The sequence below is a fragment of the Gadus morhua genome, chromosome 2 (assembly GCF_902167405.1).
Source record: "Gadus morhua chromosome 2, gadMor3.0, whole genome shotgun sequence".
In the NCBI taxonomy this organism is placed as follows: domain Eukaryota; kingdom Metazoa; phylum Chordata; class Actinopteri; order Gadiformes; family Gadidae; genus Gadus; species Gadus morhua.
This window is the reverse complement of record NC_044049.1, coordinates 16,779,040-16,790,730: the sequence shown is the minus strand read 5'-3', so window position 1 is coordinate 16,790,730 and position 11,691 is coordinate 16,779,040. Positions and strand designations below refer to the sequence as shown.

The 11,691-nt window shown below is 43.8% G+C and overlaps 1 protein-coding gene across 2 annotated transcripts in view; it reads right to left on the bottom strand.

The window, feature by feature from the left end:
- Nucleotides 1–6,666: 6,666 nt before the first annotated feature.
- Nucleotides 6,667–11,691, bottom strand: part of si:dkeyp-113d7.10 (uncharacterized) — a 29,338-nt gene continuing 24,313 nt past the window's right edge. For both annotated transcript variants that reach the window (XM_030346159.1, XM_030346151.1), the window contains 3 exons: nucleotides 10,224–10,532; nucleotides 9,450–9,752; nucleotides 6,667–6,803 (listed from right to left, as the gene is read on the bottom strand). In XM_030346159.1, coding sequence (XP_030202019.1) covers nucleotides 9,565–9,752; nucleotides 10,224–10,532 — 497 coding nt within the window. In that variant the 3' untranslated portion in view covers nucleotides 6,667–6,803; nucleotides 9,450–9,564. The remainder of the gene's footprint in view (nucleotides 6,804–9,449; nucleotides 9,753–10,223; nucleotides 10,533–11,691) is intronic.

Genomic DNA, 11,691 nt, shown 5'->3' with positions numbered 1-11,691 from the left:
CGCAGCAGCAGGCTGCCCGCTGGGAGCGGGATGGGAATCCAAGCGGAACGTATTGTGTGTGATAATGGCACGGGGTCACCGCGGTCAATAAGCATTAAGGCGTTTTATTCTTCACAAAATAACTCCGTTACAATGCCAGTTAATTAACTTAACTACAATGGGAGATGAGACCTACGCCTTCGCCACATTGACATTAATCGGTACAGACAAGTCAAAATAGGATAGGATAGGAATCAGTGAGTGGAAATTTAAAACCAAAACAAATTAGGTTCCCTTATTGTCTGATGTCGACGTGTTTCCAGTTATGTTTAAATTCCGTTGAAACCGTTCAATAAAGGCCTACTCTGGGCAACATCGATAAGAACATGAAAAAACAAATCCTTGGACGAAAAATGGTCAAGCCAAGCAGAAATATATATTATTTCCCCTTTGGACTATTTTCATCATTGGATGAATTAGGCCTATACAAATATTGTCAAATGACTTCAATGTAGCCTGTGGAACTTACTCCATTCCTTTGTCATCTATCACATAAATAGACCTCTATCACATTTCTTGAGCTAAATGCAAAAGTATATTTCAATACAGATGATCATTAAAATGTAACATTGCAGCAAGCTATGTCAATTATATTACGTTTAAAAAAGTATAATTTGAATTCCAACAAATCCTCATTAAATGGTGTTCTCTGACATATAAAGTAGGCCTACATCAAAAAGCCATAACAAACAATTCAAGAGTCCAGTATTCTGCCTTGTTGTACAAAAGAGGAAAATCATGCAGACTGTTTGTCTGTAAGTGTAAGTGATATTAATGCATTCATTGTTTGGTTGAAAACTGTTGAGACCTTATAAAAGAGGACTAATGATGTGGAATACATTCACCCTAACCGAGCACAGACAATTTTAGGCCATGTCGTTTAGGCCAGGGCTGTTGTTGGAAAAACATATTCACTTACTCTTTCTACATTTGTCCATGTCACATGAAACAGTTTATATGTCACCCATACTGTATAGCTTGTCCCACAAATTTCCCCCGTAGCCAAGTTCTCTTCAGTAAAACGGAAAAAAAGGAAGTCAAGTGTTAATTAAATAATGAATCTCATTGTCAGTATTATTATACTGACATACCATTATATATTACACAGTATTGAGTGATTATCCCACAGCCTGATAGCCGGTCTACTAAGCTCATATTTCTGTATGACTTGGTGCCTCACCGAGAACTTTATCCCTTTTAAACCAATACCATAACTCGCAACTAAACTGCACTGCCTTATTAGTAGGAATTTCGCTTCAAGAAATGTTGCTTCAAGACGAAAAACACGCCTAACAGATGCATTGCAATTGTACTTTAATCGACGATAGTGTTTAGCAGGATTTACTGTCCTGCAGGTTTCATCTAGGGTTTATCCTGGTAGGACACATGAAACCACCAGGGTGCATCCTTTTTCCATTTGTAAAAATTACATAAGCAGTAGTTTCTTTAGAATGGCTTACATTACCTTCGAGTGTGCAAATAAAAAGGGTGGGAAACAATACTAACCACCTTGTCTGATGTTGCTTTGTTGATCTTTTGAGGCCTTAAGATTTTTTCCCATTCAGGGAGTCAATGTGTCCCCTAAACAACATACCGTCAGCACAAATAGTTCCCAAATCTTTACTTGCAACAGCCAAAAAAAGTGAACCGAGGTATGAAAAAACCATAGGTGGGGACCTTTGTTTGATGGTAAATGTGCTTGTTGTGCAGGCATGAAGCCAAACGGAAACGCTGACCCTTCTGGTCAAGAATATGGCATGACAGGTCACCCCCCCTCCCCCCCCACCACACACACACACACACAATTTAGGATTTTTATTTTTTTTTTTGGGGGGGGGGGGGGGGGGGGCGATAATGTCATGTATATTCTAGACTAGAGGGTCACCAATAACCACTTTTTAGTGCCTTATTTCATATTTTGCATGATGTAAATGTCACATGTTAAAGTTACAGCTAAGAAATTATGAACCATACATAATGCTGCCTTTCATCCCACAGTGCCACTATAGGCGGCTCCTGGTTCATCAGAATGTGAAGGATCACAATTCATAAAATAAGTTTTCCTTCATGATAAAAAAAAGCCGGACAATTTCATTTCGCCAGTAAATAGTAAGTGCAGCAGAGCAGTATAATTCTTGCTTTGCACCAACAAATGCATCCATCAATGACCAACACCACCTCAAAATAATTACTGTGGGACAGATCTTCATAGAAATCCACGTTTGTCATGCAAAAAACTGAGATGAATCGTATTGTTGTCCGTTATTTTATTTAGGAAAGCTTATTTTACATCTTTCGGGGGTTTCCGCCTTGGAGATGCTTCCTCGAATGAGCTATCCCCCAAAAAGGGTCCTTTTATTCCTCATAAACGTTCATACAATTCATTGAAAATGCAAACAATACACAACAAACCCCATTGCCATTTCCAGTATTCTACCGCCATTTCAAATTTCCCTTCATACTGTGCATACGACAAAGTACCCACGAGGCCTGTGTAAACATGATGTTTTTTTGATACATGAAGACTAGACTGTTCCTCCCCTCCACCCGACCCCCTTGCACACTGTAACTTTGAACCATACAGGCCAAAGAGAAGAAAAGAGAATGGACATGTTGCTACAACAAGACACAAAAACATGTAGTACACCTGAAGCACAACTATACTTGGGTACAATAGTGCAAGCACATATTCTGGTATCTCGACCGATTTAACAGACTGGAAAAGAAAACTAGTCGGAAAATGGGTTAAATAGTAATGATCTTCCCTTCCCTAACCATGACGACTAAGGTTCCAATGTACAACGTACACCTCGACCGGGAGCTATAGCAACATCTATAAGACTCTGCTTGCCTATTCATATTTGGCCAACAGCTGATGGTATAGCACTGTCCCGTGTATGTGAAGCATCAAATACGTACATAATTAATAATACAAATAATCAAACAATGTTATTACGCATTTTCCCCAGCTGTAAATTCTAATAACAGGCTTTTATGGCTCAAAAATGAAAACTAAGAAGACTCGAGGACCTGTATTTAAACAAAATTGAGGAGTTAACTGTCCGCAATTGGGCCAGATAAGCAGGTCGGATCAGGTCCATAGAAAAGAAAATATATATATTTAAAATAATAATCATTAATCTTTCCCTTGAACTCTGCAAACAAATTTCTTATTCCAATTTTAACCCAAACTTAAACTTACTACGGGGCAATATAAATATATTTGTAGTGCCTAGTTTTTTGATATAATAGAACCTCACAAGTCTCGGATAAAAATAAATAAGATAAGATTTATAATTTTAAGTTATCTCTCTTTTGGTTCGCATGGTTTGTCTTTAGTTATAAATAAACCTGAATGCTACATAATGTAGAGGCTAATATTGAAGATAGCAGACATTCAAATGAGGGGGGAGAACTTTTAAAGTTCATAATGTTGTCAAACATTGGGGCTTGTTAAAAGCTCAATCACAAGATTAATCGTTACTATCACTGGGTGGGTCACATTCTGTAATCTTGTGGTCGATTACGTTGAATCAATGTCCGTCACTTTATATTAATTTCATTGGGAAAATCAAAGTAATTTGATGAGTGCACCTCGTCACAGAACTAAAGGGGGAGCTTTCAAGCTCACTGCATTTAGGACAAAAAAACATGTAACAATAATGAATGAATGTGATTTGTAAACGCATCCTTGATTGCTAGCGCTCTACATGCTTCATGGCTGTTTGAATTGGTCCACCTGTTCACTATATAGTTAGGGCCTCAGCATTTTGCAGTGTTGTCCAAAAATGTGAAGTGTACAAATCTAGTTTACCACATAGTGCACGACTTAATACTCAAATGCATCGTAAAATGAAGTGAACAACGATGCACATGCAAATTCCCACTAAATCCCATGATGCACTGCAGCTTTCATGGCCATTGGATTCAACCAATAGACAATAGCACAAACAGGTTCCTATGCAAATTAACTATCACGAGGTGACATTCATTAGGTGTCAGGTTGTTCGACTAATTCACATCAAGTCGATGGACTGCGCAAACAAAGGCTTCCCCATATACTTATGCCTCCAATAATAGTGTTCCATTGTAGGGTACACTATATAAGGAATAGGGAATGAGGGAACAAGTGAGACAAATCAAACATAGCCAATGTATTCTAAGCACACAAGAGCAAGTTAAACACAGCTGAAAGAAAACATTAAGGAAGACAATGCAATGACAAGAAAGACCATATAGGACAACATCAAACCTCATGGAAATGAAAACAAGAATTAAACGGAAAGACAACAAAAAATTGCCAGCTGTGTACCAGCCATGACCTGAAGTTTGTTCTTTCTCTTCCATCCATGAGCAAAATTAAAAGAAACTGAGCACAAGGCGAGCCCCCCAAATGAAAGACCATGGCTGTTCATTCATCCATATCTCCTTCCTCCGATACTTCCTCTGCAGATGGATGGTTTACTTTCTGCCAATATGGATCGTCAGCTGTACTATAAAAGAGGCAGGAGGACATAGACAGGGCCTCACATTTACAACAAATCTACTTCTAGAAAACTACACTACTAAAAAAATGTCTAGTTGAAAAGAAAAATGTCTTCATGACCACCAATCAAAAGGTCTCGCCAGACCAGGGAGCGACCTTGGCAGTTGCTCTCGCTGATCAGACTCTCCTTTCATCACTTTTCATTCATGCTTGAGGTGTCTTTCCTAGCGGTCAGGGTGATGGAAGTAGGCCATAAGGCAGCCGTAAAACGTGCCCAAGAGATCCCCCAAGTAGACAGTTTCAGGTGGTAGGAGCGGACAGTTTCTCACGGCCCTATCCGCGCCTACTGGATGCCTACAACCATAAGGGTACTATCGCTAGTTGCTAGGCAATGCAAAACGGACAATGTAACAGGGCCGTTCAACGAAAGGTACAGTACGTAAAAAAAAACATTTACTTAACAGAGGTATTTGTGTGGTAATGTTGACATGGAATACTAACAATGAGGAACAGAAAATAATCAGAGGGAAAAGAGTGTCCATCGTTTTACGTTTACATAAAATCGCTAGACAACTTTACCCTCCAAAGGTATCTGCATTGCCTCAGTCCCTTATTAAATTGAAATTTAAGCAACAATGTAGATATATAAAGGAAAAAACCTGTGATGTACATTCACAGAGTCACAGCAATGCCACATATGTACAGACACAATGCACACTTCAGTTACATCTTTTGGTGTTTTTTGGATTTTCTCTTTTTAGAATTCTTTTTGCAAAAGGTTGAGGGATTGCCTCTCCATCAATAATGAAGAAACCGCAAATGAGGAAGAATCTACTTCTATATCTAAAAAATATCTAAAAATCAACCAAAAAAAGACAAAATAACACACTTTGCGATTATCACATAATGTAAAAGAGTAGACAACTGTTTGTTTCTAGAGAAAACCATAAAGGGCACTTAAAAACACAGTCTGAACAACTCTGTATAAAAATCGAAGTCTGTTCAGCAATCACTGATGACCTTCAGTAATTGAGGGGCGCGTTGTACAGATTGTTGTCACCATTGTCCCTGCACCACCACCATTGTCTATAAACATCACAGTGGCCCTTTTCACAGAATGTCTCAATTGAGTGGGAACTCTCAAAATGATGGCTTGCTCACCTACGCTACCTCTGACAAAATGAAACGATATATCAGCACACAGCTCGTTTCCCTGGTGGGGTTTACCCACAACGGCAACATATTCGACATCGAGCTGACAGGTCAGCTGAGTTCAATGGCACCCACGTGAAGAGAACCATACCGCCTTCAAAACCTTTGCTTGTGCGTGCTTGTTTTGTTTCTGCTTACCGCCCTCCTATATTCAAGTTTCTACCTATCACAATCCATCCCATGTATTGCCATGGGATCCATTTTGTTTTGGACTCACTCGGTTTCCTACGGTTGGGCCTCAGGTTTGGCTCTGATATGTTATTGGTATTGTAGTACTAATCATTCTATTGTTCGTTTCTGGAAACTTCACATTTCATTGACTTATTTATGTTATGGTTATGTGCGTGGTCCCTCGGTGATCCGTTACAGTAGCAGTATTGATCCCTGGTACTATCCATACCTGAACATCAACACTGAAAGCAAAATAAGCATTATTGTGGTTGTAGTATTATGTGCGTTGTAGTATTGTTTGTTTCTGCCAATTTACATCTTGGCGTCAATAAAGATGGTTCCACCCTCGATCAATCGACCTGCTCTGGCTTGTCCCTCCCTCTTATTCCGGTCCAATCTCAATCAAATGTGATGACTCGTGTTCATCTGTTCAGTCAATCTGCCTGATCTGAGCCGACAGATGGTTGGCTCAGATCCGGCTCTCCTATCCCACCCGTTGCATTTCCTTTCTTCCCGTTTCGGTTCCGTCCCGCTTCCCGACAGTCCTCGGCTTTCTTCAGGTCTGCCCCACCCGGACCCCCCGGTCGCGTGGTCTCGGCCCGTGGCCTCAGAGCTGTTTCCCGGAGGGCGGGTGCTGGTTCTGGACATGGGTCTGCAGGCGAGCGGCCGAGGAGAAGTGCTTCCTGCACTCGGAGCACCGCAGGACGGTCAGCGCCGACGGAGGCCTCTCTTCTTCGCCGCCCGGCGGGGAGGCGGAGGGCTCGCCCGCGGCGGCCGCGAAGGAGGCGGAGGAGGCGGCGTCTGCGGCGTGCGTCTGCCGGTGCGTCTTGAGCAGCGAGGCGCGGCTGAACCGCCGGCCGCACTCGTCACACTCCAACCACACCCGCCTCCTCTTCTGGAGGAGGGAGAGAGAGACAGAGAAAAAAATAGTTTGTTAAAGTACATCTGTCCACAACACTCACACTTGAGACACTTTCCCAACTGAAGAAAACAACACGTTTCCGTGGCAGTTCCAGTTGGTAGTTCTGTTCTGTTAAAAAAATCAACCTAATGGGGCCCCTTATCGTCATCGTCATCTTCAAACCGCTTATCCGGGGTCGGGTCGCAGGGGCAGCAGCTCCAGCAGGGGCCCCCCAGACTTCCCTTTCCTGGGTCACATTGAGCAGCTCTGACGGGGGATCCCGAGGCGCTCCCAGGCCAGTATTGAGATATCATCTCTCCACCTAGTACTGGGTCTACCCTGAGGTCTCCTCCCCACTGGTCCTGCCTGGAACACCTCCCTAGGGAGGCGCCTTACCAAATGCCTGAACCACCCCCACTGACTCCTTTCTAAGCAGGGGAGCGGCTCTAATCCAAGTTCCTCACGGATGGCTGAGCTTCTCACCCCATCCCTAAGGGAGACGCCAACCACCCTCCTGAGAAAACCAATCTCGCCCGCTTGTACCCGCAATCTCGTCCTTACGGTCATCACCCATCCTTCATGACCATAGGTCAGGGCAGGAACGAAGATCGACCTGTAGATCGAGATCTTTGCCTTGCCGCTCAGCTCTCTTTTCGTCATAACGGAGAGGTAAAGCGTTCGCAATACCACCCCCGCTGCTCCGATTCTACGGCCAATCTCACTCCATCATACCCTAACTTGCCAACAAGACCCTGAGGTACTTGAACTCCATACAAGGACTCATTTCCTACCCGGAGTAGGCAATCCACTGGTTTCCTGCTGAGGGTCATAGCCTCTGATTTAGCGTTGCTGATAATATGACACGGAACCATTTTCTCAACTGTCACATTGTGAAGGCAAAAAAATTAAGTAGATTTAGCCTCTTCATCAGGAATATCCTAGAATGCACAGGTTGTCAGGGAAAGGGCATTTAGATTCTATCTTACCGCTGTGACATGACAATGAACTGACAGTTCCCCTGACAGATAGTAGGATATAATAGCATGGGAGAAGTTGGAGGTTATTTGGTCGTTCTCGGTTCCTTTGGATTATGTCGAAGCATGCTAACCTGGCTGTGTTTAGGCATGTTTTAGGCTTTATGTAAGGGGGAGGGATGTGGCAACATATCAACCGTATAGTCAACCGTAAAATTGGTTATTACGTGACGGACAAAAGCGTTGCATCATCGCAAAGTTGAGGAAGTTAAATTTAATCAATTTGGATGTTGAAAGTCAGCAAAATACTGATTAATGCTAAATGTGTGTTTTGATTTACATCTTTATGATTGAATAAATACGATATGACTTACTTTCTCTGTAACAAGTCTTTGAGAGAGCAACTCGCTCACTGAGAAACACCTACTCTTTATAAACCAACAATGACATGAATAAGCAGTTCCTAGCCTGGGAACCGGACGATTCTGCAAGCTCATATGGCATATACATCTGGCCCCCCTCCTGTCCAGACAGATTAACAGATGACCTGGCCCATCAAAACTGTTTATTTAATATGGGGCGGGATTAATATGATCACGGTACAGAGGAGCGACCTATGGGAGCGCCGTTGAGGCATCTTCTATAAACAACCAAGATGGCTGCCACTGATGTGTCACACGTTTCGTTGCTCTGCTTTTTTGAGGGTCTATCAATTGCAGCCAGACAAATATGGGTCTGGCGATGTCAGGCTAAGAGGTTCCTGCTATGGCAAAAAGAAAATAAACCTCAAACCCTGATTTACCCCCCTGGTTGACACGTCGTAGGAGTGAATTCAGGAGGTTCAATTATCCTGCTTTGAAGGTGAGTTGAAACCCGAAACAGCTCTGTAAATGGGCTCCAGCTGTCCCTGGGCCTCCTTTGAAACCGGCACAATGTTTTTTTTGAGCTGCAGTCATGACTTTGGTTCGAAAAGATTCTGAGGTTTGTGAGGGATAAAAAAAAAAAAACAATAACGCCTGAATCATCCCAGGAGTTTCACTTCCCACTTGGAATCCATCTGACCGGTCTCTCTCACCAGATGGTGTTAGAGTTCCCATGCAAACCATTATTTCTCACCTGAAGCCTACATGTTTTTGCCTTCAGTGTGCTCGAGTCTCGACTCTGTTCAACTGTTATGATATACTTTTCTCTCCTAACGCTGGGACTGATGTCCTTGCTCTGTTGCTTTTGACTGGGTGCTGATTACCTTGAGCTACAGCCAATGGCTTTATGGCTCCTCAGAGCCAGCCGAGTGACTTACTGTCTCTTGGAGAGCAGTGCGTGTGTGTGTGCTTCTTTCTCTCATTGCTAATCGAATTATACGAGTCCCTTTGGAAGCAAAGCGCTATTGTGAGAATGAATGAGTGGCGGGGGGTTGCACATTGAATGGCATCCTATTGTCTATGATATATATAAGTTCCGTCTATGTCTTGTTTGTCCCGTTGGTTCTCTCCACAGGTTCTCGTCTGGCACAGAGCCCTATAGTCACCTATAGAACACCATTGTGGAAAGAGAATATTTGGTCTTACCATCCTTACTCCATTGTCATACTCCCAAACGACCAAACTTATTTTGAATGAAAAGACTGAACGTAGGACACAAGTCTTTTGTTTCCTCTGATGCCTACCTTCCTTCCTTTTTCCTCCTCTTCCTCCTCCACCACCACCGCCGCTTGCTGCTGCTGCTGTGGTGTTGGTTCTCCCTGTTTGGTCGAAAGGGAAGAGACGCCAAGCAGCCCTCCATCATAGCCACTGCGGACCCCGCCGCCCGCAGGGGCCAGGGCATCCAGGATGTCGGCGACATTGAGGGAGATGGAGTGGGCGGGCTCGACCTCGCAGCCCCCGCAGTCGTCGTCGTCCTCCGTCAGCTGAGCGGGCAGCGTGAGGAGGCGCTGGAGCATGGAGGCCGAAAGAGCGTCGGCGCAAGGATTCTGAGGGAGAGCGAGAGAGCGAGTGAGGAAACGGGTGAGAGGAAGTGATGTCGGAGCAGACTGGGGAGCATGGCGATAACGTTTGCTCAGCACTCTTCATAGCTGGGATTTGCCTCAGGTCAGTTTTATATTATTGGAAAAATGTCCGGGCTTGAGTCACCAAACCGGTTATGAAACATCCACCAGGCTTCTGCCATAGCACGAGAATTTAATCAACCGCCCTTTGGTCGCCATATTTCATCCGTCTTGAGACAGCTGTTTCTGATCACCTCTGTGCTAGACAGCCGTTTCTCCAGTCAGCAGAATAACTATAACGTGACACTTTAGGGAACACTGCAATGTCAACTTTAAAAAAGGAAGTATCAGCCTTATCTTGCCTCATAGTCATCGTCGTCAATCACATACATCTAGGAAGATCCTATCTCTTAAATGAAAGTTACATGAAGACATGACCTAGAGCATAGAGCTCACCTGCAGGGCTCACGGCTCGGTCATGGCCCTTCCCCGCTTTGTTGTCATCCGGGGACAGGACCTCCATGTCCTCCAGGGGGGTCCAGCGGGGGTCCTGATGGGGTAAGGTGGGGGATGGCTCCATGTCCAGGGGGACCAGGTTGAAAGGGGTGGTGACAGACCTCGGGCCCCCCTCCCCCGGGCCCTTCCCCCGAACCACCTCCAGCTCTTTGACCTGCCAGATGTCGCTGCACCACTTTTGTCCAAACACCTTGTCCAGGATGGGGACCCAGTCCTGGGACATGGACAGCACCGCCGGCCGGTCTGGGTCTGGGGAGGCAGTGGGGGGGGGTGGTAAGTAAACACCAAAAAGGACTTCTATTCAGCTGAAAAGTGCTGAACAACATTTGAGTGCTTTTGGACTAAAATGTCTTCGGTTGTTGGGGGGAAATTCTCGGTATGATAATAGAAGTCAGCTACTCCCAGCTAAAAACGTGTTTCCAGATTGGTCGTTTTCTATTGGCTGCGCGCCTTAGCTGGAGCGAGTGTGCCGTCCGTTATGAACCCCCCTTACACTCGCTCCTATGGAACCCAATGGTTCAGTCCCATCCTAAAACCTTTTTTATTGCTCAGAACCACGTTCTATTTTTTTTTCTCCTGCCAAAACGGGCATTTACTCACCCTTGGAGCACAGGTCGAAGAAAGATCCACAAGGTGAAAAGTTATGGGAACATCAGGGCAAAAAAGAACGAAAGGATAAGGATATATAGGAGAATGTTGTGTCTTTGACTCCGATCTGTAATCATCAAAGCCAACAGCCTACATACAAGAATCCCAGAGCAAGATGCCCACTTACTCAAAAATATAAAATAAATAACAACCAAGTAACTTTGGCTAAAAGGGTCTGCTAAATGACTTGATAGCAATCAGCAAGGAAGGAAGGAGGGAGGACGGTGAGATAAGGGAGGTTTGAGGAGAAGGGGGAAGGAAGGAAGGTAAGGACGAAGAGGAGGAGGCCACCGAAGTGTGAAGGAAAATTGAAGAAGGGATTCCAGAGAACAAAACATGTTCAACGTGATCTTAACCAAACTCCTACTGAGCAGTTGAAAACCTGAGCGAGACCTGATTGAGTCCTAGAATATTGTCCTTTAGGTCGGGTTGTAGTCCCGACTTGGGTTCCAGAGAGACTGTTGATCGGATCTTAAATACATTGCACTTTCAATTTCACTTACTAAAAAGCCTTTTTAACTTTCAATTTAATTTTCTCTTAAATACATTGCACTTTCTATTTTACTCATTTCTTGCATACGTTTTCTTTTACTTATCTATTATTTTATTTTATTGTATGACAATGTTTATATGTGAAGCACTTTGAGTCTGCCTTGTGTATGAAAAGTGCTATATAAATAAAGTTGCCTTGCCTTGCCTTAAAGTAAAAGGTTGTTAAGTGTGGTAATAAGAACAAAAGGTGCGGGGGCACAATGCATGG